The sequence below is a fragment of the Macaca fascicularis genome, chromosome 5 (assembly GCF_037993035.2).
Source record: "Macaca fascicularis isolate 582-1 chromosome 5, T2T-MFA8v1.1".
Classification (NCBI taxonomy): domain Eukaryota; kingdom Metazoa; phylum Chordata; class Mammalia; order Primates; family Cercopithecidae; genus Macaca; species Macaca fascicularis.
This window is the reverse complement of record NC_088379.1, coordinates 152,534,367-152,550,639: the sequence shown is the minus strand read 5'-3', so window position 1 is coordinate 152,550,639 and position 16,273 is coordinate 152,534,367. Positions and strand designations below refer to the sequence as shown.

Genomic DNA, 16,273 nt, shown 5'->3' with positions numbered 1-16,273 from the left:
GTATGTAGTTATGCTTAAGAAATCTTTGCTCATGCGGTTTTATTTCATTTTTGTGTTTATTTTTTCTGGACTCAATATTGGATATGTTACTTGATTCTAAAAAAAATCCATCTTCCTCCCCGTCCCCTATTTTGTGTCTCTCCAGAGTGGGTATTAAGGACATTGCTGGTATCCATTTGCCAACAAATGTGAAATTTCAGAGTCCAGCTTACTCTTCTGTAGATGCTGAAGAAACAGTTGAACCTTATACAACTGAGAAGATGAGTCGAGTTCCTGGAGGATATTTGGCTTTGACAGAGTGCTTTGAAATTATGACAGTAGACTTCAACAACCTTCAGGTGAAAAAAAATTCAGTTACTATTTTCAAGCATTAAATTTCATGCATTGTTTAAAATAATATATAGGACAGACAGTCTTATTTTATGAGTTTGCATGAAGATTCCACTTATTGTATGTAAAGAAAATGATTAAAGGGTAATTAGAATTTCTTCCTGAAATTATTTGCTTGCTTGCTTTCCTTGCTTTCTTTTCTTTTCTTTTCTTTCTTTTTTTCTTTGACAGTGTCTTGCTGTCACCCAGGCTAGAGTGCCACTGTGCCTAGCCCACTTATTTAAATACAAAGAAAACCCCCCCTAAGATTGTTGGGAATGTATAGGGTGCCAGGTGCTTTCACTTGTGTTATTAGGCAGCTCTTATGACATACTGCCATACAATTATAATTATCCTTGTGTTACGCAGATGAGGAAATTGTTGCTTACATTAAATAATTCCCACCCAAATTATTCAGCATGTGAATACAGGGGCAGGAATTCTAACCTAGGTCTTTCTGACTTTTCTCTGTATCATGCTGCCATTTCAAATTAACAAAATGAACAATAATCCAAATCTCTAGGTTGTATGTATATTACGGTGACTAGCCTTCATGGTTTGCCCAGGACTGAAGAGGGTTCCGAGACTTGAGACTTTCTGTTTTGAAACCAAGATAGTCCTAGGAAAAGCAAGAGAAGCTGATCACCCTAGTGTGTATGTGTGTGTGTTGGTGAATGGTGTGAGGATGTTCTGTATAAAGAAAGTGCCCAGCTGGGCACAGTGGCTCACGCCTGTAATCCCAGCACTTTGGAAAGCTGAGGTGGGTGGATTACCTGAGGTCAGAAATTCAGGACCAGCCTAGCCAACATGGTGAAACCCTGTCTTCACTAAAAAAATACAAAAAAATTAGCCGGGTGTGGTGGCGGGTGCCTGTAAACCCAGCTATGCGGGAGGCTGAGACAGGAGAATTGCTTGAACCTGGGAGGCGGAGATTGCGTGAGCCAAGATCGCGCCATTGCACTCCAGTCTGAGCAACAAGAGCGAAACTCTGTCTCAAAAAAAAAAAAAAAAAAAAAGGGGGTGCCGAAAGAAATTGGAAAGGTTACATAGAATTCTCTGAAGGTCTTTAATAAGTAAGGTTCAATGTTCAAGGACATAAATGTTATAAGTGAAACCTGTTTGGAGATAGAATACTTGTGGGGGGTAATTTTAGCCTAAGATTTTTTTTTTTTTTTTTTTTGAGACAGAGTTTCGCTCTTATTGCCTAGGCTGGAATGCGATGGTGTGATCTTGGCTCACTGCAGCCTCCACTTTTCGGGTTCAAGTGATTCTCCTGCCTGAGCCTCCCGAGTAGATGGGATTACAGGCACCCACCACCATGAACGGCTAATTTTTGTATTTTTAGTAGAGACAGGGTCTCACCATGTTGGCCAGGCTGGTCTCGAACTCTTGACCTCAATGATCCACCCACCTCGGCCTCCCAAAGTGCTGGGATTACAGGCATGAGCCACCATGCCCAGCTAGCCTAAGATTTTTATAACTTAATAGAAGCTTTCCTTTATTATTTGTTACCACCTTGTTCTTGAGGTGATCTGGAACTAATTTAACAATTTGGCCTTGCTTACTGAGGCTGAGCTTTCTGAGCTTCAAGAGCATTCCTTACCTGTTATGACTTTCAGTAGCAAGTAACACGTCTGTAGCTGCCAGTTATCCTTTTATTATTTTAAGGCTTTTTAAAATTTTAATTTTTCTTAGCCACACACACAAATCTTATTAAGGTTTTAGTTTCAAAAGTCATGCATGTCTGTTTAATACTTTCAAGCAATACAGGATAGAAAGGAAAAAGTCCTAGTATTTTTCTTCCTCTTTAAAATCTCAACCCTTCTTTCCCCAGGTCACTAGTTAGAAGTGCGTCTTTCCAGACCTACTTTTCTGTACATACACACACACACACTCCCTCTCTCTCTCTCTCTCTTTCTCTCTCTCTCTCTCTCTTACACATTCTTTCTCTCTCCCTACTCCCTCTCTCTCCCTACCCCCTTCCATCCCCCTCTATTTTCTAAACAAAACAATCTCCACTGCTTTGTTACTTAACCTTTTTCATTCAGCAATATATTATGGACTTCTCTCCATATCAGCAATATATATCTGCTTCATTCTTTTTAATAATAGCTACATGGTATTCCAATAAAATAGGTCAGAGCTTCCCAACCATTGTGCCTTAACATGGTTATAGGTGTGCCAGTGTACTGAATCCCTCAGGGAGCTGGGCAGGACTAAGAACTCCAGAGATGGAAAATGGTAAGACATTGAGGCATGTATATATGAAATACATAAAACCCTTTCATTCCTTTTACATTTTTCTCAGGAATTAAAAAGTCTTGCAACTAAAAAGCCTGATAAGATTGGTATTCCTGTTATTAAAGAAGGCATACTAGATGCTATTATGGTTTGGTTTGTGCTCCAGCTTGATGATGAACATAGTTTATCCACAAGTCCTAGTGAGGAAACATGTTGGGAACAGGCTGTCTACCCCGTACAGGACCTTACAGGTAGGTCTTGTCAATTTTTTTTTTTTTTTTAAACCTTTTGCTTTAATCTTCTAAGTATTCGAGTCAGTGGCAAAAATAAAAATAAAAAAAAATCCTTTCGATACGAAGTTTTCAGTCAAGGGAGGTTGGTTAAATCTTTCAGAACTCCATTTTTTTTTTTTTTTCCAAAAGAAATTTGAAATAGGTAATATTTGTGGTTAAGAGAGACAAACACAACTCTGTTGCATAGCACTTGGAAAACCTATCATTATTTCTTCAGCTCTCATTTTTCTAGTTATCAGTAGATGAAAGAAGTCCTGCTCCATTATTTCATGGGAAGTATTGGAAAAGTACTGCTTTTAGTGCAGGAGTTCTTATTCCTTAGAGCAGCTGATGACGTCTGTGGAGCCCTGGGTCATAAAAATGTACACATTCATACAAGCACAAAGTTTTTCAGTTTTAGAGAGTTCATGGATCTGTGAACTTCCCTAGGGAAGTTCTGTATTAAAGATTTTTTTTTGGTATGGAAATTTTTTTTACAGTGATTCGATGGGTTTAATGTAAGTTTAAAGTAGTTGAATTATATAGAAGAACAACCCTTTTTAGGCTGGGTATGGTGGCTGACACCTGTAACCCTAGTACTTTGGGAGGCCCAGGTGGGAGGATTGCTTGAGGCCAGGAGTTTAAACCAGCCTGGGCAACATAGCGAGACCTCACTTCTTTTTTTCTTTTTCTGAGATGGAGTCTCACTCTGTCACCCAGGCTGGAGTGCAGTGGCGCAATCTCAGTTCAGTGCAACCTCTGCCTCCTGGGTTCAAGCGATTCTCCTGCCTCAGCCTCTTGAGTAGCTGGGACTACAGGTGCATGCCACCACGCCCAGCTAATTTTTTTGTATTTTTAGTAGAGATAGGGTTTTGCTGTGTTAGCCAGGATGGTCTTGATCTCCTGACCTCTTGATCCGCCCACTTCGGCCTCCCAAAGTGCTGGGATTACAGGTGTGAGCCACTGTGCCCGGCTGCAAGACTTCGCTTCTACAAAATGAAAAAAATTAACTGGGGATGGTGGCAAGTGCTTGTAGTTCCAGCTACTTGGGGCATTGAGGAAGAAGGCTCCTTTGAGTCCAGGAGGTTGAGGCTGCAGTGAGCCAAGATTGTAACACTGCACTCCAGCCTGGGCAACAGAGGGAGATCCTGACACACACACAGACACACACACACACACACACAGAGAGAGAGAGAGAGAGAGAAACTCTACCCTTCTTAAACTGGAAGTTAATACATCTATTTCTGTTTAGTTTCTTAATCAAGGGATCTAATTTGGCAAGGTCATAAAAGCCTGGGATCAGTATATTTTTGTGGCTAGTATGTTGTTTTTGGAGTCAGTTAGGTAGATTTGGATTCCGTTCTTGGCTCTGCTACTTACTGAATCCCTCCTGGCCATCCTTGCCACTTGTTTTTCAGAGCTTATGTTGTATATATAAAAATGGGATGATACCATTTATCTTGCAGCACTGTTTTAGGGATTCTTAGAGATGGTAGGTATAAATGCCTACCACAGTGACTGGCACTCAGTGAATGATATTTTTTACTTGTGTTTGTTTTAACTCTCTTTTACCTGTAGTAACTTAGACAGATGTCTTTTGTTTTTTAATCCTTCTTAGAGACAGGACATTTCTATGTTTAAGCATAAGAATAGCAATTTATGGCTGGGCTCAGTGGCTCATACCTGTAATCCCAGCACTTTGGGATCCTCCTGCCGAGGTAGGAGGATTGCTGAAGTTCAGGAGTTTGAGAACAGTCTGGTCTCTTCTAAAAATTTTTTAAAATTCAGGTATGGTGGTGAGCGCCTGTAGTTCCAGCTACTCTGGAGGCTGAGGTGGGAGGATAGCTTGAGCCCTAAGATTGAGGCCACAGTCATCATACCACTACACTCCAGCCTAGGCCACAAAGCAAGACACTGTCTCCAAAAAACCCAAAAAAGTGTAACAACTTGTATTTTCAACTGGTTCCAGGGCTAATGAGAAGGAATTGCGATTATACATTTATACATTTACATTTTAAAATTTTACCACATGTAGGCCAGGCGCAGTGGCTCATGCCTGTAATCCCAACACATTGGAAGGCTGAGGCGAGAGGATCACTTGAGCCCAGGAGTTCAAGACCAGCCTGGGTAAAATAGCAAGACCTCATCTCTATTTAAAAAAAATAGCTGGGCCTGGTGGCATGCATCTGTAGTTGTAGCTACTTGGGAGGCTGAGGCAGGAGGATCGCTTGAGCCCAGGAGTTGGAGGCTGCAGGGGGCCTTGTTACACCACTGCATCCCAGCCTGGGTGACAGAGTGAGACCTTGTCTCAAAAGACAAAACAAAATAAACGGAAGTTTTCCCACATATGAAAGGAGTATGATATGGTCTTTATTGTAGGACTTGGTTCTTCTTTATACTTTGAAGTTCCTAGACATGCAAGAATGCTTACAGTTAACAAATATAACTGATACAATTCTGTTGAATGTTACCTTGTTCTTTTGGAAATTTCTCTTAGAGAAAAGAATGTCCCTTTAAGCTAAAGTGAGGTTTGATATTTATCCCTGAATTTTATCTTTGTTGTTATTAGCCTTCATTACCAAAGATGATAGAGTCTGCTGCAGTACTCCACCAACACCCCAATTTGGGGATATAGAGAGACCTAGTGATGGCAGTAAAAACATTATCACACTGATAGTCTCAGGGTCAATAATGGAGCTCTCGAATGTCTCCATTATGCTACTGGTTGACTGAATCTTCAAATTTCAGTTTTTCCCTAAGTAAATCTGGTAGGGTTTTCCTGTTCTTTTTTTTTTTTGTATATTAAATGAGTATTTGTAATCCTTTCTATAGTGATTTAAAGAATGGGGGGTTAGATGGAGGATGGAGATGTTTATGTGATCCTCTGGCTTATAAGCACTCCATATATTTTGTTTTTTCTTTCTTACTGTTTAATGAAGACTACTGGATAAAGCCTGGAGACCATGTGATGATGGAAGTGTCTTGTCAAGACTGTTACTTAAGAATCCAGAGTATTAGTGTCTTGGATTTGGAATGTGAAATGGATGTTGCAAGAAGTTTTACCCAGAATAAAGACTTGTTGTCATTAGGAAATGAGGCTGAACTTTGTAGTGCCCTTGCTAACCTTCAGACCAGTAAACCAGATGCTGTAGAGCAGACATGTGTATTGGAATCTACAGAAATTGCTTTGCTTAACAACATCCCATATCATGAAGGCTTTAAAATGGCAATGAGCAAAGTTTTATCTTCACTGACTCCAGAGAAACTGTATCAGACCATGGATACTCACTGTCAGAATGAGATGAACTCTGGAACTGGACAGAGTAATACTGTACAGAACATCCCTGAACCTTTCTACGTGTTAGATGTGTCTGAAGGCTTCTCTATTCTGCCTCTTATTGCTGGCACACTTGGGCAGGTTAAACCATACAGTTCTGTGGAGAAAGACCAGCATCGTATTGCTCTGGACCTCATATCTGAAGCCAATCACTTTCCTAAAGAAACACTTGAGTTTTGGCTGAGACATGTGGAGGATGAATCTGCTATGTTACAAAGGCCAAAATCAGACAAGTTATGGAGCATAATTATATTGGATGTCATTGAGCCATCTGGGCTCATTCAGCAGGAAATAATGGAAAAAGCTGCAATATCCAGGTAAAACACAACATAATAACTTTTGGGTTTTTTTTTTTTTGAGCTCAGATTTTATGTAAATTCCTTAAGTTCTTTAATGGCATAACTGTAAAAATAAGTCAAGATCATTGTATGCTCCTCAAGCATTACTTTTCAGGACATGTGACTTCATTTGATGCTAAAATCGTCCCAGGTTTGGCCAGTGGGAGGTCCTTTAAACTAGTTCCTGTGTCTTTTTGACACGTTCCCATAATTCTTTGAGCATGTTCTTACTTTGGTGCAACCAGATGTTTTATTTTCATCTTGAATTTTTCTCAACCCCAACCTTAGGATTAGTCTTTCTCCAAGGGACTCTGGTTCCTTTTGGTTCCTTTTAGTGGAGAACTAGATTTTGAAACCAAGATATATATATCTTCAAGTGTGGTGATATTAATAGTTGTGGGCTTTTCATATATGGCTTTTATTATGTTGAGGTAGTTTCCTTCTATTCCTAGTTTGTTTAACGCTTTTGTCATGAAAGTGTGATTTTTGTCAAATGCTTTTTCTGTATCCATTGAGATGATCATGTGGTCTTCATTCTGTTAACTGTGATGTATTGTAATTGGGCTCCTGTCTTGGCTTCCTAGAGTGTTGGGATTATGGGTGTGAGCCACTGTGCCTGATCTGCAGTTGTTTTTAAATGATCATTCTTGCTGGAAGCGGTGGCTCATGCCTGTAATCCCAGCACTTTGGGAGGCCGAGGCGGACTGAACAGGTGAGGTCTGCAGTTTGAGACCAGCCTGAGCAACATGGAGAAACCCCGTTTCTACTAAAAATTAAAAAATAAAAGGAGCCAGGCGTGGTGGCGCATGCCTGTAATCCCAGCTACTTGGGAGGCTAAGGCAGGAGAATCACTTGAACCCGGGAGGGGGAGGTTGCTGTTAGCTGAGATCGCGCCATTGCACTCCAGCTCTGGGCAACAAGAGCGAAACTCCATCTCAAAAAAAAAAAAAAAAAGTTCATTCTTAAGTTCTATTCACTCATGCTAGTTTAAAATACAGGGGAAAGCTTGAAGGCTTGGTAAACTCTTTCGTTTTTTGTTTTTTTAAAAACCATGGCTATGGTTTGAATGTCTTCTCCAAAGCTCATGTGTTGGAAAGTTAATTTTCATTGCAACAGTGTTGAGAGGTGTGATATTTAAGTGGGGATGAGGTCAGGGGGGCTCTGCCCTCATAAGTGGATTAATGCCATTATCATGGATGGGAGTGAGGGTTTTTATACAGGATGAGGTCAGCCCTCTTTCCCATTCTTTCTCTCCCTCTCCTCTCTCTATCTCTCTGCCCTCTGCCATGAACAGTCAGCCAAATAAGTTGCTGTTCTTTATAAATTACCCAGTCTGTTATATTTTGTTAGACTTTTGAGTTACAACATTATTTTTTTCATTGCTGAAGGCATGGATGGTTCTGAAGTATCATTTAGCTTTGCAAAAGATTTCTGAGGAGTCTAGCAGTTGCAGTAATGTAAGTAACAACAAAACACTCAATGTTAGTAAAGATAAGCAGAGTTTCAAAGCAATGGTCATTTTATCTGAACATAGCTAACATCTGACACTATCTTTTAGCCCCCAACCTAAGGGTAGGGAGGGGGTCTTAGTCACCATTCATCTCATTCACATATAGAAGTTGAGTTGCAAGGATAATAACAGAGAAAAAAAAATTGCAAGCATAGATAACGGAGAACTAAACTGATTATCACTTAGTTGATAGTGTCAGATTCCACAGGTTGAGGACTCAGTTCCACAGACTGCCCCCTACTTCATATGCCAGTTACAAGTAGTAGGTTGTCACTAGTACTTCTCACAGGCTGTAAATTGGAAGTTCCTGAGACCACTTCTTCGAGTTCCGTTAATTTTCTAGAGTGGTTCGCAGAACTCAGGGAAACACTTTACTTATGTTTGCCCATTTCATTTATTATGAAGGATGTTACAAAGGATACAGATGAAGAGCCAGATGAAGAGATGCATAGAGCAAGCATGTGGGAAGTGGCACAGGGCTTCCATGCCCTCTCTGGGCACCCTCTAGGAACCTCCATGTGTTCAGCTACCTGGAAGCTGTCTGAACCTTGTCTTTCTGGGTTTTTATGGAAGCTTTGTTATGTAGGCATGACTGATTACATCACCGGCTATTAGTGATCAACTCAACCTTCAGTGTGTCTCCTCTCTCCGGAGGCTAGTGGGTTGGATGGAAAGTCCCAATCCTCTAATCTTGCCATGGTCTTTTAGCCCCCAACCTAGGGCTGGGTAGGGGCCCTGAGTCATCATTTATCTCATTAGCATACAGAAGACACCATTCTGTAGGTTCCAAGGGTGTTAGGAGTTCTGTGGCAGGAAACAGGATGAAGACCAGATATATATGTATCTTATTATAATCACAATATCATATTTGCCCTATGTATACTTTATATTCGGCTATTCCTGAGTTGTATCCTTTGTAATAAATCCGTAAATATAAGTAAAGTGTTTTTCTGAGTTCTGTGAGCCATTCTGGCAAATTATTGAACTCAAAGAAGACATTGTGGGAACCCTTGATTGTTACAGCCTGATGGGTTCTTCTTGCCCACTGCCCAGAAAAGCCAATACAGTGAGAACAGCAGAAGTTGCAGTAGGGAAAGTTTAGGTGGGCTCATGCCTGTAATCCCAGCACTTGGGGAGGCCGAGGTGGGTGGATCACTTGAAGTCAAGAGTTTGAGACCAGCCTGGCCAACATGGTAAAACCCCGTCTCTACTAAAAATACAAAAATTAGCTGGGAATGGTGATGTGTGCCTGTAATCCCAGCTGCTCAGGAGGCTGAGGCAGGAGAATCGCCTGAATTTGGGAGGCAGAGGTTGCAGTGAGCCAAGATTGCAGCACTGCACTCCAGCCTGGGCAACAGTGTGAGACTCCATCTCAAAAAAAAAAAAAAAAGAAAAAAAGAAAAGTGTGTAATTATCACAAGGCAGCCAAGTGGAAGAATGGGAGATGTTTTTCAAATCCACCTCCCTGAGAACTCAGAGGCTAGTTTTAAAGAATAATTTGGTGAACTGGTGGCTAGGGAATGGATACTGCTGACTGGTTTGGGATGAAATCATAGGGATGTCAAAAACAGTCTTCCTGTGCTGAGTGAAGTTTCTGGGTGGGAGTCATAGGAGCAGTTGAGTCTGAAAAATATCTCAAAGACCAATCTTAGGTTTTACAATACTGATGTTATCTATAGGAGCAATTGGGGCAGTTACACATCTTGTGACCTCTGGCTCCATGATTCCTGAGCAGTAGGGCATTATAGAAAAGCAAGCTAGGGTACAATGACTGGGTATCATTTAACTGTGCCTACATTTTAGCAGAATTCAGGCTCCTCCCATAATCCTAACCTTGTGGCCTTTCCTTAGTTCTACAGTGGCTGTTTTGGTCCCTGAACAAGGAGAGGGTTCATTTCAGGAAGGGACTATTATCATCCTTGCTTTAAAGTTAAACTATAAACTAAAATTCCTCCCACAGTTAGCTTACCCTATGCCTGAGACAGTCAGTTTGTGAGGTTAGAAGCAGAATGGAGTGAGCTATGTTAGATTTCTTTTACTGCCATAATTTTTGCAAAGGTGGTTTCAGTTTTATACATGGCCAAAAGTACTGAAAGTCCAGGACCTACAGTTGGCATCAGAACTGGGGGCAGTCATGTGGGATGGAGCCCTTATAGCACTTGATGCTAACTCCAGGTAATGTCAGTATTGATTTCAGTTGTAGTACACTCAAAAGGTGTCTGAGAATTTTTTGGGGTGGGAACCTCCTCCCTGCCCCCCCGCCACCACCACTTGGTGTCAGAAGTTTTATTTTTTTTAGACAGGCTGTCACTCTGTCGCCTAGGCTGGAGTGCAGTGCCATGATCATGGCTCACTGCAGCCTTGACTTCCTGGGCTCAACCTACGTTTTATAAATAGAAACGTTCCTAAGACTACTTCAGTGACTCACATGATATCGTTCCCAACTCTCTTTCTCCCATAGATTTCATGACTATAAGGTTAGCTTTTATTAACCTGTGTGCTTTTTTAACTTGCTAATTTCATAGAATGGTACCCTCTTGTGGCTATTTGAGGAGTGAAGGGTTGTTAGTCAAGCAACATAAAGTTCTGTGGCTAGTTTCTCCTTTCAGAGACCTTTGTGATCCTGAAGAAAATTAGATCTGATTTTCACTTAAATGCATCACAGTTAGCAGATAACGTCAGTTGTTAGATAATTTTAATAACATGAGTTTTCAGAATTAAACTTGATCCTTTTGAGGAAAAAAGATTTTTCCAGTGATTTGGGAAGACATAAAATTGTAGCCAGTTTGGTAAAGGCATAGATTGGAATTTGGTTAAGAGCTGTGCAATTTTATTATGAGGTGTGAAATTTCACTAACTGTGGAGATTGAATTTCTACCAGACTACCTAATATGCCAAAAAGTTGATAGGAAAGGAATAGCAACAATGGGTAAAGCACTGGGGGCAGGGTGGAGTCCATTCTTAGGCTAATTTATGAATATAGGATTTATTACAACTCTAAAGGATCATGTCGTTATATTTAGTGGGTGAAGAGAGATTATCCTGGTGCAGAATCATGACTTATCTTTATCAATCTGGTGCCATTACACTTGGAGTCATCTCTTAACTTTGCTTGCTGAATCTTTGCTCCTCACATTATGGCTGGGGATATGGCTTCCTGTTAGCTTGTCTTTAGGAGAGAGTGAGCTGTTACAAGAGCAGACTGTTTCCTTATTAACTTTTCCTCAAATGTATTATTTTGAAAATTTTCAAACTTAGGAAAAATTGCAAGAATAATAACAGAGAACACTAGATTATTGTTTACTTTACTGAACCATTTGGTAGTTGATTGTTGGCATCATAAACTTCATCTTTTCTTTAGTATTTAGCATGTGTTTCCTAAGAACAAATGTTTTTCCTACATATCACAATAAAATTATCACTCAGGATATTTCACATTGATAAAACACTATTATTAATATATAGTGCATATTAAAATTTCCCGTTACCCCAGTAATATTCTTCATTGCTTTTCTTCCCAGTCTAGTTCTAACCAAGAGTCTTACATTGCATTTAGTTGCCACGTCTTGTCATTACAATTTAATTGTCCTTGCTTTAGATATCTTTAAGTGGTTATGGAATTGAGATAATCAGTTTAGTAAGAGACCAGAGAACTAATTGAAATCTAATTCAAGAGCAGTAGTGCCAAAGTAGTTTTGAGGAATGGGATGTTTTATAGCTTAGCTTGTCTAGGTTTTAATGATCTATTTAGGGAGACTGCATAGTATATAATTTTGGAAATGTTTATGAATTACTTTTTAAGATATGAACAAATGTGTTGGTGAAATGTTTAGTTCTATATTTTTATAAGTGGATTCTTACTCTAAATATTTAATATAGGAGTAAAAACGTACTGCGAAATGTACATATGATAATATAAAGTTCACCTGCCTAGTATGCTGTTCTAGAAATTCAAGTAGGAACAAGCTTGGAATATTCAGTAAAAATGTAGATTTGACATTTGATTGTAAATGTGGAAAATGAAAATAATTACTTGGTTTAAAGTATCCTCCACCTCTGTTTCATTGGATGTCAGTAGGTGGCCCACCCACATAGCACATAGTTCAGGTGTGAGGAAACAAGACTACATAGGTAGGTGTGGAAGCTGCCTTGGCTTAAGAGCCCTTCGCTTCATATAGCAACTCTTCTCCCATGGGCACAGCTTCCACGGCCTAGCAATATGAACACCTGGTTACACTCTCAGGGAAGCCCACATGTGGTATGGGTTCCCGTCAGGCATTTATCCTTTGTTCATAGTTCTCTCCGTCCAGATACAGTCTATCTATTAAGAGATTTTTTTTTTTTAACCATAAGCAGTGTTGCTGATAAACACAGCTGACATTTTATTCTTATAAGATTTTCAGAGAAAGAGAAGGTAAACCTAAGGTCAACTGTAGGAAGAAAAAGGATTTTGTTAACACTTGACTCTCTCTCCTCGAGTATTAGAGTATTTGGACTTTTTTTTTTTTTTTAATTTTGCATTTGGAGTGTTTAACCTTTTATTTTGAAATAATTTCAAGCCTTTGGAGAAGTTAATAATACAAAGAACTTACCATACACCTTACACTCAGATTCACAAACTATTAATATTTTGCCACATCTGCTAAATTGTTCGGGAAAAAACATTTCAGGCTCTTTCCCTGAACCATAGATACAATGTGTCTTTACTCCTAATACCTTGGAATGCATAGGACATTCACTTATATAATCACTGTACAATTATTAAAATCAGGACATTTACAGGGACACAATACTGTTATCTAAGCTACAAACTTTATCCAGGTTTCACCAGTTGTCACAATAATGTCCTTTGTAGCTTTTCTGTTCCTGGTCTGGAATCCAATCCAGGATCATATATTCCATTTAGTTTTCATGTCTTTTTAGTGGTGCAGTCACTGCTTACTGCAGTGTGGACCTCCTGGGCTCAAGCAATCCTCCCACCTCAGCCTCTTGAGTAGCTGGGACTACAGGTGTGCACCACCACACCTGGCTAGTTTATTTGTAGAGATGGGGTCTTGCTATGTTGCCCAGGCAGGTCTTGAAGTCCTGGGCTCAAGCAATTCTCTCACCTTGGCCTCCCACAGTGTTGGGATTATAGGCATCTCGGCCACCGTGCCCAGACTGTCCCATTATTTTTGATGTTAATACAATCACATGGTTTAAGTTGTATCTACACATTTCTCCATTCAGTAAGTCACTATTTCCCCCTTTGTGGTAAGTCATTTGTGGGGGTGATACTTTGAGACTGTAAAAGGATATTTTCCTAATCAAACTTTGACCTACTAGTTTTAGCATCCATTGATGACTCTTTCCTGAATCTAAAGACGTATGTTCATTTAAATAGCTAACTGGTCATTTTTCTCTTTCATTGATCAGTACTTTGACTTGAGAAATTATTTCTAGTGGTTTACTATTCTGAAATACCAGCCATGAATAATTGAAAATCCATTAGACTCTGTGTAATCTGTAGCTCTTTACTGATTTATCATGATTCTTAGTTACTGATGTTTATACAATTGGGGGGATTACAAAGGGTTTCTTTTGTTTTATGTATTTTTGAGACAAAGTCTCACTCTGTCACCCAGGGTGTAATGCAGTGGTGGGATGTATTTCACTGCAACTGCTACCTCTTGGATTCAAGCAGTCCTCCTGCCTCAACCTCCCAAGTAGCTGAGACTATAGGTGCATGTCACCACGCTTGGCTAGTTTTTATATTTTTTATAGAGATGAGGTTTTGCCATGTTGCCTAGGCTGGTCTTGAACTCTTGGGCTCAAGTGATCCACCCACCTTGGCCTCCCAAAGGGCTGGGATTACAGGCATGAGCCACTGTGGCCCAGCTGCAAAAGCGTTTTAAAATATGTACTTTTTTCCTTAGGTGTTTACTACAATCTGGAGGCAAGATCTTTCCTCAATATGTGCTGATGTTTGGGTTGCTTGTGGAATCACAGACACTCCTAGAGGAGAATGCTGTTCAAGGAACAGAACGTACTCTTGGATTAAATATAGCACCTTTTATTAATCAGTTTCAGGTAAGTGTCTAGAGGAGAAGTTCAACCAGGATGCTGTTGAACAGTCTACCTTTGCGCTCTCTTTAGTCACTGTTTAATCTAGCTAAACACAGTGACTAAAGTTTAGCTGGATTAAACACAGTGACTAAGAGCACTTAGATTCTTACCTATAGTAAGTTCGTACAACAAAGGAACTTATTATAGGTAAAAATCAACCTAGACATTACAGTAACCAAGGAATTTTGTCGTGACTGCTGATAAAAGTTTATAGGTATTTGGCCAGGTGTGGTGGCTCATGCCTGTAATCCCAGCACTTTGGGGAGGCTGAGGCAGGTGGATCACCTGAGGTAAGGAGTTCAAGACCAGCCTGGCCAACATGGTGAAATCCCGCCTCTACTAAAAATACAAAAAAAATTAGCCAGGTATGGTGGTGCGTGCCTGCAATCCCAGCTACTCTGGAGACAAAGGCAGGAGAATCGCTTGAACTCAGGAGGCAGGAGTTGCAGTGAGCCAAGATCGTGCCACTGCACTGCAGTCTGGATGACAGAGCGAGACAGCATCTCAAAAAAAAATAAGTTTATAGATACTCCTCTAAATCACTGTCATAAATGGAAGAAGGGTCCTAGGTTTTAATCTTAAGAAAAAGAGTGGTCTTTGTCCAAAAGAGATTTATGTTCTAAACTTGAACCCTTACATTGAGACCTCAGGCTGGCAGCTGATAAGTATCAGCAGCTAATGCTCAGATTCTAGGAAATCAGACTGCAGAGAGCAGGAATGCAGGAGCCTAGGAAAACAGAGCTCAAGCAAAAGGGGGTTAGCCTCTGTTTAGGAAATAAGGAGTCAAGATTTAGAAATGGGCTGGGCATGGTAGCTCACATCTGTAGTCCTGGCACTTTGAGAGGCAAAGGTGGGGCAGATTGGTTGAGCTCACAAGTTCGAGATGAGCCTGGGCAACATGGGGAAACCCTGTCTCTACAAAAAATACAAAAATTATCTGGGCTTGGTGGTGCATGCCTGTAGTCCCAGCTACTTGGGAGGCTGAGGTAGAAGAATTGCTTGAGCCTGGGAGGTGGAGGTTGCGGTGAGCTGAAATCACAACACTGCACTCCGGCCTGGGTGATAGAGTAACAAATGTTTACTGAATGTCTACTACATGTACATTTAGATTTGGAGAATAGGGCTATAAAAAAAGGTAGAATTTTTGGTAAGTTGGATGTGGGCTATGAAAGAGGACTCCATTTTTTTTTAGGTGAAAGCACCTGGAAGAATGGTTCCCATTTACTGATAATGGGGAAAATAGGATCAGGCTTTGTATGTTGCTGTGGTCACTGAGCAATTGGGTAAGAATTCAGAGAAAGCTCTGGGCTGAAGATTTAAATTTGGCAGTTAGCCTGTAGCTGGTATTTAAGGCCATAAGACTGGATGAAATAACATGGGGGCATGTTGATAAAGAGGGCTGGGAACTGAACTCTAGAGAACTCATAAAGTTATGAGCTTGGTTTGGTTGGTTATATAGAAGGAACTGGCAAAGATGACAGGGGGGCCGGGCATGGTAGCTCATGCCTATAATCCTAGCACTTGGGGAGGCCAAGGAGGGCAGATTGCTTGAGTCCAGGAATTCGAGACAGCCTGGGCAACATGGCAAAAACCCATCTCTACAAAAAATACAAATATTAGCCAAGTGTGGTGGTAGGCACCTGTAGTCCTAGCTACATGGGAGGATCACTTGAACCCAGGAGGCGGAGGTTGCAGTGAGCTGTGATCACACCACTGCACTCCAGCCTGGGGAACAGAGTAAGACCCTGTCTCAAAAAAAAAAAAAAAAAAAAAGACAGGAGTGGACCAGTTAGTGTGAGAAACAAAAGTGGGGGCTGACTATGAGGTATGGGTTCAGCAGTGTGGGGATTAGGAGGCAGGTGATAAGAGGTGACATGAGAATCTAAGGCTTCTTCTGGTTTGATGTAAAAATAGGAGCATAACAAGGAGTATTAGAAATGGTGTGGGGTTACTGTTAGAGTTTTTATGGGGAAGTCTGGATGGTTTCAAGGATGCCCAGGGAGAGGGGAATGTATCTGTGTCCTGTTTCGCCTTCTACCAGGAAAATGACAGTTACCTTTGTTTCAAATGAGGATGAAGCTAAAAATTATTAGTATTAAAT

General features: G+C 40.5%; 1 protein-coding gene across 2 annotated transcripts in view; it reads left to right on the top strand.

Moving 5' to 3' along the window:
• The window catches only part of PRMT9 (protein arginine methyltransferase 9), a 46,048-nt gene that overhangs the window by 28,384 nt on the left and 1,391 nt on the right, over positions 1 to 16,273 (top strand). For both annotated transcript variants that reach the window (XM_005556039.4, XM_065545563.1), the window contains 4 exons: positions 146 to 338; positions 2,678 to 2,861; positions 5,822 to 6,536; positions 13,983 to 14,136. In XM_005556039.4, the coding sequence (XP_005556096.2) occupies positions 146 to 338; positions 2,678 to 2,861; positions 5,822 to 6,536; positions 13,983 to 14,136 (1,246 nt within the window). The remainder of the gene's footprint in view (positions 1 to 145; positions 339 to 2,677; positions 2,862 to 5,821; positions 6,537 to 13,982; positions 14,137 to 16,273) is intronic.